This window comes from Rhagoletis pomonella, unplaced genomic scaffold (genome assembly GCF_013731165.1).
Source record: "Rhagoletis pomonella isolate Grant_MI unplaced genomic scaffold, Rhpom_1.0 Rhpom_scaffold_02025, whole genome shotgun sequence".
Lineage (NCBI taxonomy): Eukaryota > Metazoa > Arthropoda > Insecta > Diptera > Tephritidae > Rhagoletis > Rhagoletis pomonella.
Window position 1 is genome coordinate 9,448 of NW_023460579.1, and position 25,337 is coordinate 34,784.

The 25,337-nt window shown below is 34.3% G+C and overlaps 1 protein-coding gene across 1 annotated transcript; it reads left to right on the forward strand.

Annotated features, from left to right (window-relative positions):
- Positions 1–21,844: 21,844 nt before the first annotated feature.
- Positions 21,845–25,332, forward strand: LOC118752983 (26S proteasome non-ATPase regulatory subunit 1-like; the record flags this gene model as incomplete). The annotated part of the gene is given in 5 exon segments (XM_036487828.1): positions 21,845–22,029; positions 22,290–23,089; positions 23,091–23,259; positions 23,704–25,011; positions 25,076–25,332. Coding segments are annotated over 4 exon segments (2,520 nt in total), but the record flags the coding sequence as incomplete, so codon positions are not given.
- Positions 25,333–25,337: the final 5 nt, after the last annotated feature.

Consider the following 25,337-nt stretch of genomic DNA (forward strand, 5'->3'; position numbering starts at 1 on the left):
GATTTGAAAGTAGGTCTTCATACTAACTATATTTAAAAAATAATAATGTGCGAAAAGAAATTCAAGTAAAATACTTTGCATACATTGCGAAAAATTCTCTGTGCCAATACTTTGATCCGGCACTATAAATATTTATTAATTATAATTCCATTTAATAAAAGAACTACAATAATTTGAATTAATTAATTGCCTATATTTTTAGCATTCAAAAACAGTAGATAAAGCAGTGTAAAAAACGCTTTTTTAACGTAAATTAATCGTTTACGAGACTCGTTTACAATTAAAAAACGGACGTAAAAATATTCGCATACGAATGCTTTTTCGATCCGTTTACGACTGTTCGTAGGCGATGCACAATTTAAAGCGAAAAAGTGCTCGAAAAAGAGTCGTAAACGGCTATCATAAACGGTTTTTAATCCGGTTTTTCTTCGAGAAAATATCCAATTACGAGCTTGTTTACGATGATTTTGCTGGCTGGGTATATAGTATGTAACTATGTATGGGCGCATGTGCTAACTCACTGCTAAGAAAATCTATGTATGCAAAGAAGTACTGACGTGAATAAGTATTAACATAAATGTATATGTATGTATATATATATACTTATGTACATAGTATATATACATATTATGTATGTATATGTACATATACATATGTATGTTATTTATGTGTCCAGCCGGGGCGCATGCGCTGTGCAGCGGTCATTGTCTGCTGTGCTCATAGAATGCAATTACAATGGTAATAGCAAATAAACAACAACAACATACGCTAAGGCAATGTCTTAAAACCATTATCGCATCACGCTGACTGTTTTTCCTGTGAACTTCAAAGATTTGCGCAGGTATCATTAACTACTGCGCTTAAGCTAAAACAATCACGATGAGGTTGAAACTTGCTGCCAATCTATGTACATATGTATGTATATTCACAGATGTGGTATGCGTATATTCGTATGTACATATGTAGTATGGCTTTTCCTCTGTGAAGCGCAATTGCAGTTGGATTTTCGCATTTATGTAAGTTCATTTCAACGCCTAGGAAAACCAGTTTCGTTTTTCTTCAGCATTGAAACGTGCTACAATGTGCCATGTGATCAGACACTCAGTCAAGCAACCGGTGTGCGACGCGCCAAATGCCAAAGTATAATTTACGCTGGCGCTTCAACGTCGCTGATTTTGTCGATGTCGCGTGAGAACCTTATGATATTCATACGGTTGAGGTGTAGACTTACATACTTATATGACTGTGCATTAGAGTGGTCGATAAACAGTAACGTCGAAATTTTAATTTTTTTTTATTTTGAAATCAAATAATATTTAGGGTGTGCTCAAAGCGCTCAAAATTGTTCATGTATTTTATATGGGGAAAAAACAACTTTTCGTAGAAATGATATAGAAATATTTAAAATCAACATTTCTTCTGGTTCTCGTCAGGAGACTTCCTATATTAAGATTCAATTGTTTATTTAACCATTATTTGATACTAAAGATTTTTTATTGGATCCCATTGCAATTTCTGAGAGTTTTGGCGGACCTATAAAATAAAATTATATATATTATATTATAGTTTAAAATTCCGACTTTACTTATTCACGTGCATTTTTGGACCACCCTACTGTGCGTACGAATATATGTATGCAAATATTTATACTATACATACATACATACAATATGGTTAGACATTAAGGTGACCTTTTGCTAAGGAAACTTTCTTTAATATTAGCATTCGAACTACATATTAAACCTGAATTATGTTCTTCCAGTGAACCAATTTTGTGACAATCTATCCTCTGAGGAGTTGTAAATACAATAATTGAGAGAATCGTACACACATTTAATATTACTGTCTATTCAAGGCGATTTCATATAAGGTGGTGTTACTAGAACAAAAACTGAAAACTGACATCTCTAGTACATTCAACGCGTCATTTCGGTTTTCTATTGGACAAAAAGAGAGGTGAGATTGGCCAAAAAATTGAAATGGCTCCAAAAAGTTTCGTTAGAGACATAATTCGCTCTGTTACAGTAATTTATTTCAAATTTTGAAAAATTTTGCTAATAACATATTTTGTTGTTTGCCCTTCGATGCATCGAAAAATATCGATGTACATATCGATACATCGATTCAAGGAAAAACATCGATGTATTTTTGATTTCCTCTGGTACACAAATGTCAAAATTTCGCTTAAAGAGTGAGTGAGAAGTAAGTGTGTTTGAATTGACTTTCCCCTTTTTTCCTTGCGAAAAGAATGGCTTAGATTTGGAATTTGTGTACCAAAATCAAAAACAAAATATTCACACGTTACTTTCTTTTTTTGTTTATTTTTTTACTACCGCTAAAGAGATAACTAAATATCGACCAGTTACTAAATTTGGTCAAAGATGAAGTCTGTTCTAAATCCTTCTTCAGGGCCGGATAGGATTAAACCCGCACAAATTCGAAATACGAAACTTTTGTAGATTTATGGCTGCATAAAAAGCTGTTACGGTTGTTTTCACATACGAATCTGAAGAGCTTTAGTGTCATTTTACACGTTCCTGTTAATCGGCAGCCTGATTGCCGACTTAAAGTGTATGGAATTTATGTGGGCTTTCAAAAAATCGGTCATCCGATTTCAAACATTTCATGCCGGCAAACCTGCTGGCGGTTAACCGGAAAACGGAGCGTGGCAAACGGAACTTATGTTCCCTCTCCTCCTTTGTCTTATATACTTATTTAGTTAGTAACTACATTTATCTAACCATTTATTATTGCTTAGTTATCCTCATGCCTATCAAAAGAGCAAGTATTTTGGGACCACTCTTCTTAGCCTAGTCAAAATGATCGAAAAGTGGTTCAGCTTAGCACTTAGCGGAGTTTATAAAGCAATAGCTTAAGGACAGAGTGGTGACGGAAAACTTAATTGAAAGCTACGTCTTATCGCACGCTACAGGGTAAACTCCAAGGTGATGTGCTCGCTCGAATTTGTATGTGGGGGGTGCAGAAAGAAGCAAGTTCCCCAGACTCGAAATCTGTTTCATTTTGATTTTTTAAGTTATAAGTTCCGTTAAGTTAAGTTAAGTTGCCATAATCAGGCTTTTAGTTACTCAATAAACGCCGACTATCCACAGACATGTGCGAAAACTTTGAAATCTGAATTTAGAGACGTAAAATGCTTAGTTTAATGCTTTATATACATACATACATACTTATATACCTACATGTATATCTATGAACATCCGTATGCAAAGGTACAAACGTCTGTATTTACATACTTTTATCTTTTATAACTTTTGCACGGCTGCATGGATTTGCATGTCATTGCAATCTGAGATGTGTCGTCTCAGCGAATAAACATGAGTACCTATTTGCTATAAGTATGTACATTTAATACAAATGCACGTTTAAATATATCTAATATAGTCCCGTTTATACACTTACGAGTACACATGGCTGTAGTTACAGTAACCCTGTTACAGTAACTACTACCAGTTTCCGTTACAGCCCAACTACATAGTTCACGTTCTACCCTTTTTCAATGTTAGTATGTACGTCAATTGTCTGGCTATACATCAGCATCTACTAGTAGAAATACTAGTAGGATCATACGAGTTGATGAGATAGTCTGCCATTTCATCCCCCGTGATCGCGGCGCAATGGCCGACAGACATAGCTCTGGCGCGCTATTCCAGAGATCCGAGTTCAAATCTCCGACAAGGGATTTGATTTATTTTTTATTGTAATTTTTTAATTTAATTTTTTTAAGAAAAATATTTTTTTTATTTCAAAAATTTTTAAAGCAAAAGCATTTATTTACAAATGTTTTTCTCGGATGCAAATAGATTTTCAAACTTGTAATTTTTTATTTAAATTTAAATACATAATTTTATCAATTACATTGATTTAATTTTAAAAATCTCAACCATCTCCAAGCGGACTCGAACCTGCGATCTTAGAGCCAGAACCGGTAGTCTTAACTAGAGATGCCAGATTGAAATAAAAAGAATCGATCTCCCAAGATCGATTCATATAAACGCCTTTTACTTAATTTTCTTAAAGAAACCAAGCACGGCCTTCTGACCAACACTGTAATTGTAAGTATATTTCAATATCTATTTTAAGAAATTTATTATACATAAATACACTAGCTCAGTAAAGCTTACTTATACAGATTTTTTCGGAATAAATATTTTTTTTGCAATATTTTAAGCATAAAACTGTCTTTTAACATAGTTGAAAGTGGGCTTGTCTCCATTCGCCGTGTAAACAGACAAAAAGTAGTATCGGAAAGTTGGATTTTCCGGAAATAAAAACTGCTTTCGAAAGTCACTTTAGATGCAAAGTGTAAAGTAGCTGTTAGACGTGGCAAGTGCAAGTGCTTTTTAAAAGTCTTGCAAACTCAAAAATTGCCAAAAGAGATTGCAAGAGCTGTTACCCCATTTTAATGGGGAAAATTCTGAACGAAAATTTATTTGTAGTTTTTCTCAATTAGGGTCATTTTTAATATTGTTTTTAGTTATCTCAATCGAAATACCAAGTCTTTTTACATAGAAATCATTAATAAAAAAAGGGACTACTTGATGTTTAAAACTGAAACTTTCGCAAAAACTTCCTTAGATAGTCATCCACAACACTGTTTTAAGACAAAAAAAAATATTTTTCAAACTTTATAACACAACTGTTGCATTTGAAAAAACCATTCTCTCAATTCTCATAAAAAAGTTAACAAAACGTGTAGTTTTGCTTGTACTGAGTATTAAGAAGTACTATTTCAAATTCTTTGAAGTAGTTTGTAGTTTATTGTGTGAAAATTTCAAATCGATCGATACTCAACCGACTGAGATATAGCGAATTTAAATGACAATTTTGTTAAAATTTGCTATGACAAATTGATTTTTTAATTCGTGCAAGCAAGCGACAAGCAAAGAAGAAAAATGTCCCTTTTTTATTAATGGTTTATATGTAAAACGATCTGATCTTTTGATTGAGATAACTAAAAACAATATTAAAAATTACCATAATTAAGAAAAATACAAATAAATTTTCGTTCAGAATTTTTCCATGAAAATGGGAACATTTCTGGAAAACGAAGAAGTTTTTGAATTATTTATCTTATTTTCTGTCTAATTCCCTGGTAGTCGAAAAAATAGCTTGTTTTGCACCGCTCAGCGCGCTTTGGACATTTGACGTGAATCGCCTCATATTTTTCATATTTCATTCAACATTTTTATAATTTTATACAAATTCGCCAAAAAACGCGTTACACGGCAACACTTGATTGGTTTCACAGCACTTGGCAGCAAAAATTTAAATTGCTAGTGCAGCACGAGCAAGTTGAAATTATTCCTCGATAATTTCAGTTGCAGTTAAACCTTGGAATTTTTATTTCCGAAAGTGATTTCTGTAAATCTGCAAAAAGGGTTTTCTGGCTGTTTACACGGGAAAGTAGACTTTCGGTTTCGCATTTCGACAGCAAAACGCGTAGAGAAAGCGATTGCATTGGCACGTTTAACCGCACCTTAAAGGCCCGTCCACATATAACTTTGGCGTTGCGTTGGCGTTGGCGTCGCTTCAACAGCTGACATATTCGACAACGCTCACGCCAACAAAAAGCAAAAGGATGGGAAACTCTCAAAATTTCGCGTGCGTCGCTCATCGGCTGTTGCAAATAAATAAAATTATGTGAAATATTTTTCCTTTTTAATCGTTTTTATAATTGATATGAAATATTAATTTATCTGTCGTTAGCATGTTAATTTAGTGGCCCAAGCATTCGCTGCCAAGCGTTCAATGTAGCAGGCATACTTTTAACGTGCGTTCTATCAAACCAACGCCAACGCCAAAGCTAACGCGGAAGTTCTATCTGCTCCTACAATCACTTTTGGAAATTCTTGAGTTTGACAGCCTTTTAAAAGGACTTGCACTTACCACGTCTTTAAAAAATTCAAAAGCAGATATCGCTGATCGCAGAAGTTGTTCAAAATTGTCAAACTGGTGTGTCATCGTCTTTAGCTCAAACTAGTTAATGAACTGGTATTTTTACTGACTGGTTGTGTTTTTCATTGCATGGAAGTACAACTAACTATAACTATATACATACATATATATACGTATACGAATACATCTAAATTAGCTGAAATAGCGTCAATTTATGCGTCTGCCTGTGCCTCCTCCAATGGTTTAGTTCAAGTAGCATTTTGTTAAATAAGAAATACAACGTAGATATTGTATGTAGCACTAAATTGATGTTATCAGACAAACATATGTATGCACAAATGTACATAAATATGTAAAATTGCACGGGTACTTATTTATGTATGTAACCTCTTTATTCGTTCCTATGTATTTCAATTCACATTAATGTCTAAGAGGGACCCGCATACCTAGAAACAATTATTAGGCTATAGACAAAATTATCAAAAGTTAGATAAGTTTTAAATAAGGTCAATAACAAAAGTTTTAAACTACAAATACTTAACTCAGTACTGTAAGTAAATAAATAAAGGCTCACATGTGCTGGTAGGTTTTCATGTACCGTTTATACATTAAGAGTGCTGCCAACTTTCCTTATCTTTGAAGTGTTATAAATAAATATATTTGGTGCTTTTGGTGTTAGGCCACTAAAATTATCATGTGCGGCTTGGTATTTTCTCACAGCGCCAAATCATTTTTATGGGAAGTGCTGCACTGAGAATAAAAAAGGTATGCCATATTTTATTGTTTTATTGGTTTTTATTCGTCGATATTTTGACTCCAATCTGTCTTATTTATCTTCAGGGTCGCTTCGTTGTACCTGGTCGGTTCAACTTCGCAGCCGAATATAAAAAATAAACATTTCTACCTATAGAATGATAACAACATTGAAAGCAATCGGGAAGATGGACCGAGCTCAAGATAAAAATTGTACATTGTGTTTACTAAAGTAATGAATTTATGTGTACATATTTCTTAATTACAACGTTTTTCGATTGAAGGGTGAAATTATTTTAACAATGTGTTCGGAACCTCGATTACACTAATTTAAATTCTTTCAGTGTCAACTTTAATGTCTAAATAAATGTGTAAAAGTGCTACACCTTGTCAGCCAGGTACAACCCAGCCTTGTTTTTAACCAACGGAAGTAGCGTTACTACGAGTAGCTTCAATTGTGACTAGGCTTAGGGAGCTTTTGAACTAAATAGCGAAAGAGCCAGCACTTTTAATTGAACTAGTTCATTAGTTCGTTCATTAAAGTGAACTAAAATTTTCTGTGGCAACACTACATTAAAAATGGAAATGAAATTTTAACACATACGGCATTTCGTTTTTTGTTGTATGGGCATATAGAAACAAATGATCGAAATTCGGCATTTTATTTCATTAAATTTCCAATGTTAATTTTAAACAAAAATTATTTCGATTACCTAGTTAGTTATATTTGCAAATTCTATAATTCAATAAATTAATCAAGCTCTCATTTGATATACAACATTTTGGCTTTAGTTCTTGGTTTACACAATACACATTTCAAAAATTAAGTCGCGATTTCATGGAGTTCCCACGAGTTGTTACATTTTTCGACAAAAACGTGTTCTTGGCCGAAAATGGTGTTATGCCTATCTGAGCAAATTCATTATCTTCAGTTTTGTATAAAGAACAAGATTCATCGCGAAATTGATTTAAATGAAAACTTAAAAAAAGATTTACTAAAAAAAAAGAAAAATAACCTTTCAAGCTCATATAGCCGTAGTTGCGTATGTAACTTATACGCCCCGTAGTACCTTGCGCAGTCATCTAACATGTTAGTTAACTCGCACGCCTTAACTCAAAAGCCATATTATTTAAAAGTATTCGTATTCGTTATGCATATTTATATATATAACTTTCTTCATTTACATATGGGTCATTCCTTACAATATTTACACCTCAATATTTTTTTTGTGGTGAAATATATTTTTTTACATTCTTTATCGAAAAGAAGAAGACTCCTATTTTTTTATTTCGTCGCGATATTCAAAAATCTCGAAAAAATACCCGAAATTTTGAACTCGCGGAGAAGTATGATTTTTCAATTGTTTTCAGTTAATAAACTATTCACAGATATGTTGTATTTAATGCCAACGTCCATTACCTCTAATGTTTATGAACATTCTTTTTGATAACTTCCCAATATCATTAAAAAACAATTATGATTTTTTCGAGTGACAATGAAAAAATTAGTCATTTAGATACTTTTTCGCCTAAATAAACATTTAAACATTTTACGATTCATTGTATGCACTTGTTTCTGGAACTCCATTGAATGAAATATATGCACGAAGAATGTTTCAACTTTTTTTTCTTGCCGAGAGAGAAGGGAGTGACACAAATAATACCACTCGTGAGATTTTCTCATATGCTATAATACATCCATAGTATATATACATATGAACATATGTATATCGCTAGCCTAGGTCGAAAAGTAGGTAAGTCCTGTTTTTTTTAATTTTACAGGAGAGAATACAAAGAATTTTATGCAAGTGTATGTGTTGATGAAAAGTTTGTGCATGCTTCGGGACTTATCTAATTTTCTGTAAGTTTTTTGGACTTAGCAAATTTATTTGTGTATCTCTGAGTAGAAACGGTTAGAAATTGAATAGGCCGTTCGATGCCTAAGAAAACGATTAATTTGTGATTCTTCTTGTTTCTTGCATCAAAGAATAATTTTTCGGAAAATGTGGACTTTGGAACTTTTCACTCTAAGCTAGCGATATATGTATATTTTTTATCAACGGCCCTTAATGTCTTTGAAATGGCGTGGAATTTTTAAAACCCAGTTTGGCAGTAGGCCCTCCGCTTTCATAAGCCGCTTCTAAATATTATTCAAAATATTATTATTTTATATACACATTTTTTTGCAACCTTAATTTTGACTTTTATTTTTAAAATAAAATTTTTAAATTCTTAAATAGACTGCAATCACTTAATTAAAGGCAAAAACGAATATAATGAAAAAGGCAAAAGGGGGCGACATATAAAAAAATCTCAAAACTTTCATCTTCACACATTAATGTTTCTGGCATGCGGGGGACGATATGTGCTTGCCGTTTTGTTTTACAGAAATTACACAGGTTTACAAAAAAAACAGCTTATGCATATTAAACCAAACCTATATATCCCTATGTTATTCGACACGCTGAATGCGAATCCGAATTCCGTTAGTCTCCACCACGTCAGGTTCGTGGTCAGTTGAAGGTTAAGTAGGGAAAAATTCAGTGAATAAACCTGAAAATTTATTATGATTATTTTTTAATAGCCATTATTCATGATTATTTTTGATATTTTTTAATTTTAATTAATTATTAATTGCTGGGTTATATAAGAAAATTAAAGTAATAATTAAAATTAAAAAATGCAAAAAAAAAATATGATTACTTATCGTAATGAAATTTAATAGCTCTGCTCCTAAATTTGTATATGAGAATTTAATTCGTTTGTTATTTTTGCTTAAAAATTACTTGTTTAATAAAAAGTTCTAGAACCCCAAAACCCACCCCTTGTATGCGCTAATGGTCTGGAAATATTTTAATCAATTTTTTTCTCTCATCTTTCATGATTTCTGGCCACCAAGCGTCGTAATACAAGTGAGAGTGTCGTAGCATAAATCAAAGGAGCGCTTCACCCAAACATATCTAAATATTTACATACCTTAATGCGCCGTGTTTAAATATGCGTACATGTATGTACCCTGTGGGGAAAATCTCTAGTTCTGAACTGGGGCGCTTCTAGTACATTTAGACCCAGTACTGGTTCGCGATAAATCTCTTTTGCATGCAAGCAACTGGCGAATTTAACATGGTGATGTCCTAGGAAGTGTCAATTGCCCCCCCGCTGCATCCCTTTTTCGATAGTTCCGAACTAGTCCTAAATTCTATAGTTCCGAACCAGTTCTAAAATCGACAGACGAAAGAAAAAAGTATCATGATTTTTCAACCTTTCAGTTCTGTCGTGTGCGATTTTTCATTATTTTCAAAGAAACGTTTTTTTCAATTTGAAATTAAATTTGTTTGAATGATTGTAAGAAATGTACGTTTACATACCTTGCTGTAGCTGACTTTGCAGAGGTGCTCGCTGTTATTGGTTAGATTACAGATGGTCCCAAGATGTTAATATGTTAACACAAAGCTTTGTTTTGTATTACCAAACTATGAAATAGCATCTGCGAAGCACAGAATAGAAGCTTATTTGAACGAAAAAGCCGCCGAACACATATCTATGTAAAGTAAATAAGTTCCGAACCAATTCTAAATTCGTCACTTTAGATATAGATTTGTAGTGAAAAAAACTGAAAAATTAGTTTCTTAAAAGTACCACTTTTCGCCGATTTTGGACTGGTGGGGATCTAGTTCCTATCGGACTAGTTCCTTCTTGGCGATAAAGACCTAGTACGGAACTAGAAATTTGATTCACTAGTCCGCGGTTTCCCTTCAGGGTATGTACATATGTATGAATACATATGAGTGTGCTTTATTGTATTTAATTTCTTTGTATATGCATACATACCCTGTGGGAAAGATCTCTAGTTCTGAACCGGCTGGCTTCTAGTATATTTAAACCCACACAAATTTTTGTGTTATATTACCAAAGTGTGAAAAAGTATCTGCGAAGTGCAGAATGAAGCACATTTGAACGAAAATCCCGCCAAGCAAATATCTTTTTAGAGTAAAAAAGCCCCCCGCTGCATTCCTTTTTCGATAGTTGGGAACCAGTTCGAAGTTCGTCACCTCAGATATAGATTTACTATGAACGGTTGTTTATTCTTTGGTACTTATCACATTTTCTGTGATAATTTTGGCAGGCGGTTAAAAATAAACTACGTAATTCTGTCTTTTGTTTACCGGGAACGAAAAATTTAACAGGCAGTCGACAAAACGGTCCTCAGCCAGCGATATGTGGTTTTAAAAGGAAAAATAAACAGTTTTTTTAAAGTATCACATTTCGCTGCTTTTGAACAGGTGGGGATCTAGTTACTATCTGACTGGTTTGTTTTTGGCGATAAAGATCTATGTAGTGCGGAACTATAAATTTGGTTCACCAGTTCGGGGTTTACCTACAGGGTACATTCAAATGTGCATATATCCATATTTGTATGTCAGCAATCGTTGTGCCGGTAACAATAAAAACAATTCACATAAGCCCAGCTCATTTTCATTCGGCGCAGCGGAAGTACTTAATTTGAAAGTGTTTAGATTTTTATACGAAGTGCTGCTGAAATTCAATTTGTGAATGAATGAATGAATGAATTAATGGTTGAGTGTGGCATGCCGGTCATGTTGTTGCCCCACGCGACTACTGGCTTTAAGCGCCTGTGCAAACACCTTCTCTGTTTATTTTCATATTAATATGTACTTCTACAGACAGAAATATGCGCAGTTAGACGCATTTAGTAACGCAATTACTATGCAAGTCACATATTGAAATAATCACAATACGGCATCGTACTCATGATATTTACATATACATACATATACAGGTATATACATATGTATGTGCTTGCAACAATTGCATTTTTATTATTTTCAACTATAAATCCTTTGTTTGCATTCTCATATTTGTATGTATGTACATACAATATGTAAGTACATGTATTTTGAGTATGTATTTGAATTTTTATCATTTGCACAAATCAATTACTACCATGATAAAATCTAATCAAACTTAAAAAGTGGGTAACCTTCATGGTGGGTGCCTTCAACGTATTAAAAATACAGTTATTTTGTTTCTGCATAAGAAATAAGTATTGAAGGTGTTGATGTCTTGTATGATGTGGTTGGTTGGTAGAAGCCTTGCCTTTGCACTTGCCCAGGACCCAATTAGAGAGCTGCTTTTATAATTCGTCTGTTTCATCAAACCACTTTGGTTTGCCGATGAATCTATTTATGTTAGTAATGGAGCATTTGGAGATCTCTGAAGATTCTGAATGGAGAATCTCCCTAGTGTGTCATGCCTTATGCATGCCATGGGCCCATTTTGGCTGCATGTTCGCCAATGGGCCAACTGGCCAATGACCCGTTAGCGTGGCAGTTAACGTGATTGTATCTCTTCTCTACCTCATTAGAAGTCACTTGCAATCTCTGACTATTTTAGATTTTGTTACCGGTGAGGCAAGTACCAGAGGCCCCGCTTGGCTATCTGAGAAAATATATGCTTTTCGCACTCAGTTTCTCAGTTTCTCTCTAATGCTTTGCACTTCCGATTGGATTATGCCAGCAAAGTTCGGTAGTCGGAACGAAAGATAGACATTCAACGTCTCAGAGAACACCGCCGCAACCGCACAGCACTATATTTTATACTCGTCAGTAAAAACTTCAGTGATATATGTGTGTGTACATATAAATTTATATTAATATTGGTTTCAATAGCCACATCAAATATTTATCGATACCATTATCGGTATTTATCGACTTTATTGGCGCTTGTTTCGTTATCGATACATTTATCAATTGTTCAGGGTGGCCCAAGTTAAATTACCATATTCAATGATGGAATAAATGACGTCGAATAGCAGTTCATTTATAAAATTTGTGAAGTAAACATAAAGTTTTGACGAGTTTATTTATTTATATACAGTGCTCGAGAAAATCCAAGAACGTTTTGTCGAAATTTTCAATATTTCAATTCGATTTCTCAGGCTGAAGGGTTTGCGCTCCTTTTTTCATATAAAAAACATTTTTCATGCGTTAATGGGCTACAAAACTGCATACTCAAAATGTATAAGATATCGAATTGAAAAATTTTAAATTTCGATGAAATTTTCTTGGTATTTCTTACATATCCCCCCGAGTTCTATATGAAATTAAAAAAATTTATTCTTGTAGTTGTTGCTTGTGAGTGAACTATATTTTTATAAAAAAAATAAATATAATAAAGTTTAGTGTGGAAAATATAAATAAATAAAATCGTCAGGGTATGCATATTTTTGAATTTGTGTAAAAAAAACAATGGAGCGCTACCATTCTCAATAACACGGAATGAAGAATCTTCTTTTCATTCAGGAGGAGCAATCGCATCCATTCAAAATCACCATAAGATGAGGTGTTTACTCTGCAGGTGTTATCGGTCCATTGTTTTTTTAGTACAGCGTGGACCAAAAAAATGTTGTACATGGGGGCCGCCGTACAATGCCATGATTACGAACCCCTTCCTTTTGTCACAATCGCACGAATCGAGACTTCAGCAACTGCACACTCAGCAGGCGACCCAAGGCGCATCCTGAGGTCGAAATGGGACTGAAAATACCAAGACTAAAAAATACCAGAACTGCAAAGATGAATGTGCCTTTAATGTATACTTTCTATAGTAAACATTCATTTTAACTTTTCCGAATAGAGTTTGTTTAAAATATTGATATTCTATGGATATTTTCGTCGTTGCAAGTACGCAACAATTTATGAAAGGTCATCAAAAGTTATGCCACACCCAACACATTTCCATTGAAGAGATCAGTTTTATACAGTGCATCGATGTTTTTCTTTGAAAGCGCACAGCTCTGTTACACTGTATTCTCTTTCCCGCAAAAGCTGTTTCAGGGCTGTTCGGGATGTTGTGGAAATGGTCTTGGATTTGCAATTGGAATTACATTTGCAAACTTTTGCTTGCATGCCATGGCAACCGTGCATTTTATTGTTGGGAATTTACAATTTACTTAGACTTAAAAAACTAATTAAAACAAATTTGGTAGAAATCGATAAAGCGGTTACCGAGATAACTACCGATTAACTAACAGTGTTATTTATTGTTAAGAGACTGTTGTTAGTATTAACTTGGAGTAAATAAGCGTGCTCAGTTATTGAAATATCAGACTTTTCGTATTTCTATTTCTTTTCTTAAAATGTGCCGAGCTTGTATTGGAGTAGAAGGTCGCCAAGTTGAGCACATTTTATAAATAAATGAATAAATTTTTGTTCAAACAACTCATGTATATTTTATTTCTCGTGAACCCATCCTTCACTAAAAATATTGATAGATATAGCGCTTGTTATAGACTCTAGTCCGAATTCCGGTAAGTAACATAAAACAATGTCAGGAGCAGGTAATAATGTACCTTTGTACATGTTAATTTGTCGGTAACAAGAGCAACTTAAATTTAAATCTATTAAATACATTCTAGCGTGTCTCAGTCCTTTGCCCACAAAAGCGGCTATAACTTTTTGTTTTCTATTCGAAACAGTAAGAGTGGCACCTTTCTGAAATCTCTATTGAATGAGCAATTTTTTTGTGTAATGTAAAGTTATAGCTCAGTACATTTTTTTTTCACCAGAGATAGACAAAGTTGGGGAAGAAAATATCAAAAAGTTAAAAATCCTAAAATAGTCCTCCTAATTTTATGATGGTTCCTTAATATATTTTAACTGCATTGCATTTGAGTATGGAGAAGCAACTATCTGGAAGTATTTTACATAAAAAATTTACTAAGTATAGGCTGTTTTGTAGATGCAGTTAAAGAAAATACATGAAAAGGCACGATTTTTTTTTTATTAAAAAAAATGTTAATATTTCAAAAACGGTGACACTTTTATCTGAAAATTTTTTTATTTATCAGAAAGCTTGCCCCCTCACCCACCTTCCCCTAAAATTTGGCACGTTACTTCTGGGTCACCCTGTATGTGCTTCTACTATGCATACATATATCGACATGCATACATTCATATGTATGTATATCTGCACAAATATTGATGCAATTACTTGAAGATTTTACGAACATGTTTTGCATGCACGAGAGCTTATAAGTACCACAGTATTTAGTTCTCAATTAGCATTTTCGTATTGTAGCACAAGACTTCCATGACCCACTGACATGTGCACTGGTCAAATCGATAAGCACTCAATTTTGCAGGGGCGGACAGAAGTCACAAAAAATATGCATACTTACATACCTACATACTAGGAATATTAATCCCGGAACCCCGGGATCCCGGCCTTTTTAAGTCCCGAAAATCCCATGATTCTTGGCAAACAATCACGGAATTTTGGAGTTTTGTAATTTGCACTGGTGGCAATCATAGAAAATCCTTTTCTTGACCAGTGTTGGCTATATTTCTTTTTTATTTAATAACTAATGTTTTTTTATAAATGTCTAGCCCATTATACATATAAAACCGTGCGAGAGCCAATTTTACACACAAAAAATCAATGGTGCTATGTATTCACCAAATTGCCTAGCTCTCTGGGAAAAGAGTATATGAGCTCAAGCAACGATTGCTGACAACAGTCGTTGCTTGAGCTGATCTGCTCTTTTGCCAACATGCCAGGCCACTTGCTCACTTTGGTGAATACCACTAATATATTCACGAAACCATGGGTCAAATATAGTAAAATTGTGTTTTTAGTTTTTCACTTTGACGTCAGTAATTCAAAAATGATTAAAAAAATTCAGTGAAATGTGCTTAGAGAAAAAGTATCGTAAGAGAAATTTCTGTAGAATTTAGACAGATTCAATTTATTGGTGAATAAGGACGAGTAAGTATGTAAAATTTTCTTTTAAAATTGTATCCTTGAATATCCTGAAATTTCGCAATATTTATTTTTATTTTTTTAATTGTATATTAAGGACGTATATAAACTCAAACACATCCTCGAATTTCGTCCTTCTAACTTTATCCATATTTTTATTCTACATTGCACTGAATTTTTTAAATAATTTTTGGAATTAATCATATCTTTGAAAGTAGAAATAAATCCTGACGTCAGAGAGAAAATTTAAAAACGCAGTACATTGATTTTTGTGTGTAAAATGACTATAACGCGGTGTTATATGTATAATTAGGTAGATATTTATAAAAACATTTTATTCATTCATTAAATAAACAAGAGGAATATAGACAAAACTGGTCGAAATAAGGCTTTTATTTTATTTCTACCACTAGTATGCTTTCAACCACAAAATACATTTGTTGACTTAGATTTTTTTGCATCGTACTTTTTTCTACATACCTTAAGTTACTTTATCAGATATGTACACGCGAAAGTATTATTAAATGGTATACATTTAATTACTGTATTTTGTTTTGTTACTTATGGAATAATTTTCACTTGAAATAAAAAAGTACGTTTCAAACCCATTTATTTATTGATTATTTTATGGCAGGAGAGCTTCTCAAACAATATTGAAGCATTTTTTTCGATTTAAGTTGTTGAAAAGTAATGAATTTCTAAATCCCGTGATAACGACATCCCGAAAATCCCGGGATCGTAAAAAGCGACAAAAATAACATCCCTACTACAATATGTATGTATGTATGTACAATTCATGAAAATCAGAGCAACGTTCAAATATTTAAGGCTGTAGGCATTTATGCATTTGTGTAAGTCGGAATCTTATTGTTCTCTAATATGCATAGAAATAAACAGGGCATATTGTTACAATGCAATTAGAAAAATCACAAGAAGAAGTACTGTCGACGATTTTGCGGTTACTAAACCACCGAGAGATGAGTAGAATATATTTTGCAAAAAGTTAGACAACGATTTTGTTGTAATGCAATCGAATAATCGTGTATAGAATAGGTATGTTAATTTTTTCGCTTTTTACGATCCCGGAATTAGACATGGCGTTTTTATTTTTTCTTGTAATTTCAAAGATATGATTAATTCCAAAAATTATTTAAAAAACTCAATGCAATGTAGAATAAAACAAGTAAGAGCAGGGCTGTTTTCTGCTATGCCGAGGCTTCATAACTTTCATGAAAATCCGAAAATTTTACTTACATTTTACTTTTTTTACAAGTATTGCAATTTGGTCATCGAGAGCGTTTATTTACCAATCCAGCGATTTGAACCGTATAACAGTATGTATATGAACAAGGTAGAAGTGCCAAATTAGTCGAGCTATTTCACAGCTGGCTGTAATATAAACCAAGTAATTTTTAGCAAAAAAATTATATCTATATATATTTCATGATCCAATATTCGGATCTAAACCAGATTAGTATGGGACCACCTCTGAGACACTACCTTTCCGATGCAAAAATAATTATCGAAATCGGTTGACGTGGTCCAAAGTTATGTGGTAACATACATTAAAAATCAAAAAATTTTCCGACGAACTGCTAACCTCCTCCTTTGTTGGAAGTCGGTTAAAAATATAAACAAAGAAATTAACCATTTGTTATGCATTTACCATATTTTACAAAACTCAATATCTTTGAATGAATTTTGTAAATATGAAAATATTTAAAATCGCATTAGAATCCGCTTAATTTTAGTTATTGTATTTTCGCTTTAATGTAAATGTGAAAATGCATGCTTATACAAAATTACACACTAAATGAAACACATTTCATTTTTAAAACCGCTTTGACAATATTCTTGCTTTTACCATAATGTAATAAACAAAGTGAATTCAATATTTGACGTACGCTTATTTGAAAATTTAAATGTAAACAATTCGTATATTTGTTTGCATTAACCCTTTTTCGGCTTTGGTTCACGTATGATACGATGAAGCATATAACAAAAGCTACATACATATGTATGTACGAATGCGTTATGGCTAAGCGAATTCAAACACAACTTCTTTTATTGCAATGTCATGTTGGTATAGAAAACCTTCCCATACCGCTGAAAAGGGTCATCGTTGCGTTGGAGAAAGAAAAGGAATAACTTATCTGCGGTGGGAACACCAAATGGAGCTTACTTATAGTGATTTCGTTTCTTCGAAAAAATGTTGCCCTTCCACGGTGCAAAATGTATTTGGTGTTACACTCAACCCTGTTAAAGGATATCACTGCAAATTAAGTCCTTATTCACACACGAAAAGAGAAAGGTGCAATCAAAAGGAGACATTTTTTGGTAGAAACGAAAACACCATTAGTGTCACTGCTGAGTGGAAGATCGACCTATCTCGGCAGCCAGTTCAAAAACGCCCTATCTCAAAAAACTTTTCAATAACCCTCTATTTCAAAATTTAGTTGAAGAACGCCCTATTGCAGAATTTGATTGAACCGAATTCTGAGATAGGGCGTTCTTCAACAAAATTCCGTGATAGGGTGCTTTTCAATAAAATTCCGAAATAGAGCGTTCTTCAATCAAATTCTGAAGTAAGGCGTTCTTGAAAAGTTTTCTTAGATAGGGCGTTTTCGAACTGGCCGCCGGTAGTCGATATGCTCGTAATAAAATAAACAGCAACACAAGTATATATTTTAATAAACTATACTTCGAGGCCTTTACATAATTTTTAAGTATTTGGTACAGTACTGCAAATAAATTAACAACAATCAACAAACAGTAATTTAAAATTACATAAATTCATTCGATACTTGATTAAAACAATATATATACATACATATATGTATATGGGGAAATCTATTGAGATGGAGGATTTTCAATAATTTGTATTTTTTTTAAATAGCAGAATTTTTTTACCAAAATTTCTTACTTCTCAACGTAGTTGAAGTGCATTATAACCTGTGTGATTAATATTTTTTAATTGCTACTCTATTTCAACTATATCTTTAAAATTGATTCCTATTAGCCTAGTCAAGTTAGACTTTCAAATTTGAATTTTATTTTTCAGAATTTATGCGAGTTGCACTAGAAATTTCCTGATTTTCTCGATTTTAGCAAATAAATTGGTAATTTAAACCGTATTTTTTTTGTGAATAACTATTTACTGATATTTACACATATAAATAGTATTGACGAAGGTACAGAAATCGCACTTGGCAGCGCAGCTGCTTTGTCTCGGAAACAAATTGCCGGTACGCAGAATGTCCCCTTCTCAAAAGATTTCCCAATATATGTATGTATATATATACACACAGGGCCATCTATTATTACTAAGTTGGCGAAAGTATACATTTTTTGCGATACTTCACATCTGTAGTTATTGGACGTTATTTTCACGATATGCCTTTGCACTAATGCATTTGAGAACATACCCACAATTTGATCATTACCTGTCATCTGATGAAATAGCAGGTAACATCTTTGATGGTACTGCATCTGGATCGAAGCGTCTTGTCTTCTCTTGGCATTAATACTTGCATAAATAATTTCATTCGATTTGAAGTGCAGAGCGCAAACTTTCGATGATCCAGTTAGTTTAACACCACACGCATTTATCCGCTCCCTTCTTTGCGTAACATCTGTTGGCACACGAAACATACCTACATACCTCATTGTTGTGGGTGCTTCTGCATAAACAGCAAGTATCTAGCATTTTAAACGATTTTTTTTTTCTTTTTGTCCTTTAATTTCTAAAACAATTATTTTTTGATTTGAAATCAAATTTTTTTATTTTGAAATTAATTTATAATGTTGCTAGTTTCAAATGGGTTAAAGCAATGACAAAAATGTCATATATTGATTTCACTTTGCTTATTACACTAGGTTATGCCTTGGTAGTAAAAGGAGTATTCTCTGAGTCTTGCAAAGCCCTTGCACGTTGCACGGATTGCACGGTTCGCAAAGCTGTCCCATACGAAAACCGGTTTTTACCGTGCAATCTGTGCAATTTGTGCACCGTTCAGGGGATTTGCAAGACTCAGAGAATACCCCTAATATGTTTAAAAGAGCGCATACAACATTCATAACGCCCATATTAGCTTTATTTCCGCATTGTTTGCACGCAGTTTTGCGCGGTCATAAGTATGTATGTACTTATGTATTTCGTATTAAGCCATCTCTAATTGTAAATCAATTCGAACTGGTTAAACGTGATACATATTGTCGTACTAAAGCAACTCTTAGAAAACCCCAACCACAATTTCCTTTAGCGAGAAGCAGTCTTCACTCCTTTTAGTTTCAGAAATGAAGAGTGGCAATAAATTTAAACGCCTTCATCAGCGAATTCATTTAATTGATGTAATTTCTGTAGCTATTTAAACTCTACACAGCAATGGCAAACGTGAATTGCGACATAGCGAATAGTTGCAACCGCTACCAATTGATTGTAGCTGACATTAAACGTGACGCACTCACCTTGACAATGGACGCAATTACCAGATTTGAGCGTAATCAAAGGCGTCTTGTGTAGTGCACTGAAGTGAGCTGCATTCAACTGATAAAAATCAAATAAGTTGTATGTATGCACACGAAAAAAAAAGAAAACAAGTATAAATTCGAGTGTAAGTCTATGGCTATCCATTAGTTCCGCTGTCCCGTATATGCATATATGTACATGTACGTATGTGCATATGAATACACAAAAGCTTACACGCGAAATGGGCACAGTTAAGTGATTAAATTGAGCTATGTGCATACAAGGAAAAAGTGGTGCAAGTGGCGGCTGCTGAGAATGTGTGTCCACGAAGCCGGTTTGACACCGGTACCACCGTAACTAAATATTTGCGTCTTACATCTTACATTTTCGCATTCGAGTTGGCTTACCTGAAATGCGGCGTGTTGAGGCCGGTGCAGTTGTACAAGATTCGCATAGTTAATTACGGCCTGTATCGGTGCATTGAACTTGATTTTGATTTCTTGGCGTCTTGTGTGCGGCGAACAGACATAAATACATACAAATTCATATAGGTAAACATATAGGTATGTATATAAGGTGTGCGATGTTGAGCGGAAAGTAGGTCAAGTTGTCACAAATGTTTAATATCTTCCTTAAAAAATTGCCGTTGAAAGCATCCTTTTACCTTGATAACTGTTCTTTTTCGCTTTTTTTCGTATGCTGTAAAAGCGAACACAGTTTCACTAGTAGGTAATACAATTATAAATTTCATTTTCCTTTCCTCTTAAGTCAGCGGTATAAAGTGTCAAGTGATATCCGTTTCCGTCGGAGCCAACTGCAAATGTGGAGTTGCCATATGTACATATATGCACATTTTAATGATTATTTATTCGATATCTAAGTATTTATCAGAAAAATTTAAACATTTCCTATATATTACGGTATATTTACATCGTAAAATTTTTAGTATGGCATTATTGAGGCGGAGTTAAAAAATTGAGTTAAAAACGACAAATACACTTAAAAATGTCTTAGGTTTATCTTAATATTTTCATCTTATCGTTGTTGGTGGGTACATAAAAGTAATGTGTAGTAAAGTTTATCCTTATGGCCCAGAATAATTTGCATTCAACTTTTGAAAGAAGTTAATTTGTTCCTTATTAATTTAGCATTAATACAGCAACGCTAAACACTCTGCAAACAATAACACACTGAACATACCCCATGGTGCTTATGACAACGGAGCAGGGCTGCCAATTTCCTAAATTATTACCAAACTTGGTAGAAAAAATGTGATTTGTTAAAAAGGTAAATTTTTCTCTTTGTTGTAGATTTTTGTTAAAGTATTTTGATTGAAAAAAAACAAACTAAATTTTAGTTCCTGCTGTATTTTTTGTAGTTGTATTTATACTATAAAGTCCTTTCTACTTTATTGCATTAATTTTCCAACGCTTTAATGCATACTTTTAATATACATATGTACATACGATATATGTGTATGTATATGTATAAAAAGGCGAACATATCGTGCTCTATTCAAAACTAATTATACTGGAATGTTGAGGAGCTTTTTATTGAATAAACATTTTAAATGATTCTTCAAATAAAAAATTGAGAGATATGTAATTACACGCTATGATTGTTCGCAAAAACATTGAAACAAATCAGCGGCAGTTTTATAAATGGCAATTGTTAAATAAAAAGAACACAAACGGCCGGCGACAAAAATACCTTAATAAACGATTTTAATTTTTATTGAAACTAAACAAATAGAACAAAAAAAGTTTTTATTCTCTGTAAGAATGTATACTCTGTAGACTAACTGAATTGTAATAAATAAATAAAATAAAATAAAAGAAACTAAAAAAAAAGTAATTGGGAGATATTTGCTAGATTCGCTAGATTTTTCTCAAGTGGATGGTAAGTATTTTTTTGATGCAGTAGCAACCCTGCATGGGAGCAGCCAGTTTGACAGAAGTGATTTGCAGTTTTGGATTTTTCTATTGCATTTTGTTAGTCGGGGTGAAAAACGCTAAAAGTTTAAGATTATTGTTTGAAAAATAAGTGAATTCGGTATTTGAACAATAAAAAGCAACGTCTAAGTGGAAATTTTGTTGTTTGAAGCTGTTTAGGTATGAATATAATATTAACAGGCTATTAACATTTGGTATCAGTGATTTGGTAAATAGTGCACCGTTGTCTGCAGCTACACATATAGAGTAGTAAAGTTTTAAGAACAAATGGTTTTATCATTAATTATAAATTTATTTAAAGTATTATATATCGTTTACCTTAAAATCAAGAACGAATGCATTTCTCTAACTTTTCACTGACTCTAACTAAATTAAACATAACATATAAAATTGTTTTCTTTGTCATTTATCAATTACAGTGACCATTACCACAATGACGTTAACGTCCGCCGCTGGTATCATCTCCTTGCTAGATGAGCCCATGCCCGATTTAAAGGTATTCGCTCTGAAGAAACTAGACCACATTGTGGATGAGTTTTGGCCAGAGATCTCTGAATCCATCGAAAAAATTGAAATGTTGCATGAAGATCGTTCATTTCCTGAAAATAAATTGGCTGGCATGGTAGCATCTAAAGTGTTTTATCATTTGGGATCATTTGAAGACGCACTAACTTATGCACTGGGTGCTGGGGATTTGTTCGACGTAAATGCACGTAACGAATACACCGAAACTATAATAGCCAAGTGCATTGATTTCTACATTGCTCAACGCATTGCTTTCATTGAAAATCCGAAGGAAGCCAAGGCAGTTGATACACGTTTGGAAGCAATTGTTAACCGCATGATCCAGCGTTGTTTGGATGACGGCCAATATCGTCAGGCATTAGGCATCGCCTTGGAAACGCGTCGTATGGATATATTTGAACAGTCCATTATGAAATCGGATGAAGTTAGTGGCATGTTGGCTTATGCCTACAATGTGACTATGTCCTTGATTCAGAATCGTGGTTTCCGTAATGAAGTATTGCGTTGTTTGGTTGGCTTATATCGAGACTTGGGTGTGCCAGACTACGTTAACATGTGTCAATGTTTAATATTTTTGGAGGACCCACTTGCAGTGGCCGAAGTTCTAGATAAATTAACTCGTTCTTCGATTGAGGGAAATAATTTAATGGCATACCAGATTGCTTTTGATTTATATGAATCGGCTACACAAGAATTTTTTAGGTAAAGTTCTTCAAGCTCTTAAAGAAACAGCACCCATTCCAACAGCATTGCCGTCGACCTTCAAACCACAAGGCACAAACGAATCTACCAGTGACGAGGCATCGAAATCACCTACCGATGAAAAAGCTAAGCCCACAGAAGATTCATCTGGAGATGCTGAGGGTAAATATTACAATTAATTTTTTTATTTTTATTTTTTTTTTATTGACCGTCTTTTAAGACCTATAACAAATCCTGCCAATTACATTGTTTGCTTATTTAATTGCTTTTTTTCCTATGTATTTATATATCTGTGTTCGTACCGAATATTAGCTTATGACGAAAGGCTGGCTTTAGTATAATGCAGCATTCGCAGCATACGATTGCGAATGACTCACTGCCGCCGAGCCGTTGAAGAACTTTTGGCAACTAAACGCGCAAGAAATAGTTCCGATACCAGCAAATCAATATTCTTATTAAGTAAAAGGAATGCCGCATTATACTAAAGCGAGCTTCGTGGCATAAACTACTATTCCATAAGAACACAAAGGTACTCATTCATGTACGCTCATATTCATTAATTTATCTATACCTATAACACAAATTCCCATCGATTTCGTTTAATAGGTGATACTAAAATTGAGAGGACTATCGATTCATTGAACGACTCAGAGAAGGCTCACCAGAAAAATATTGAAAAGCTCATTTCTATTTTGTCCGGCGAAATAACCATTGATCTTCAACTGCAGTTCTTAATCCGCAGTAATCATGCTGACCTGCAAATTCTGCGAGGCACAAAAGAAGCAGTGCGTGTATCTATTTGTCACACTGCTACTGTAATTGCAAACGCATTCATGCATGCTGGTACAACATCGGATCAATTTTTACGCGATAATCTGGATTGGCTGGCGCGAGCCACAAACTGGGCAAAATTGACTGCCACTGCTTCCTTGGGTGTTATCCACCGCGGACACGAGAAAGACTCTTTGGGTCTTATGCAAAGTTACTTACCAAAAGAGACCGGACCTAGCTCGGGCTATTCTGAAGGAGGTGGCCTATATGCCCTAGGCCTGATTCACGCCAATCATGGTGCCAACATCATCGACTATCTTTTGCAGCAGTTGAAGGATGCTCAAAACGAGAATGTACGTCATGGCGGCTGCTTGGGATTAGGTTTAGCGGCAATGGGCACTCATCGTCAAGACTTATATGAGCAACTCAAGTTCAATTTGTACCAAGATGATGCTGTTACTGGCGAAGCCGCCGGCATTGCCATGGGTATGGTTATGTTGGGCTCTAAAAATGCACAAGCAATCGAGGATATGGTGTCTTATGCCCAGGAAACACAGCACGAGAAAATTCTACGTGGATTAGCTGTTGGTATTTCATTGACTATGTTTGCCCGCCTTGAAGAAGCCGATCCTTTGGTTACCAGTTTGTCCACTGACAAAGATCCTGTTCTACGACGATCTGGCATGTACACCATTGCTATGGCTTACAACGGTTCTGGTAGTAACAAAGCTATCCGCAGACTTTTGCATGTCGCAGTTTCCGATGTAAACGATGATGTACGGCGGGCTGCGGTTACCGCAATTGGTTTCATACTTTTCCGTACACCTGAACAATGTCCCTCCGTTGTAAGCTTACTAGCTGAGTCTTACAATCCACACGTTCGCTATGGCGCGGCTATGGCTTTGGGTATTGCCTGTGCTGGCACAGGTCTGCGCGAGGCAATCGCTCTCCTGGAACCCATGGTTAAATTTGATCCGGTGAATTTTGTGCGCCAAGGTGCGCTCATTGCCTCTGCTATGATTATAATACAACATACTGACCAAACATGCCCGAAAACGACTTTCTTCCGTCAACTTTATGCCGAAGTGATTAGCAATAAACACGAAGATGTAATGGCAAAGTTTGGAGCCATCCTCGCCCAGGGTAAGTAAAAGTCAAGATTTCTTGGTTATTTTAATAACAAAGTTATGATAATTCTATTCCGTAGGTATAATTGATGGGGGAGGGCGCAATGCTACACTTTCCTTGCAATCACGCACTGGGCACACAAATTTGCAAGCCGTTGTAGGAATGCTCGTATTCACCCAGTACTGGTATTGGTTCCCATTGGCACATTCGCTTTCATTGGCATTTACTCCAACTTGCGTTATTGGTTTGAACTCTGATCTGAAGATGCCAAAGATGGAGTTTAAATCCGCAGCTAAACCATCTCTCTATGCTTATCCAGCACCGTTGGAAGAAAAGAAATC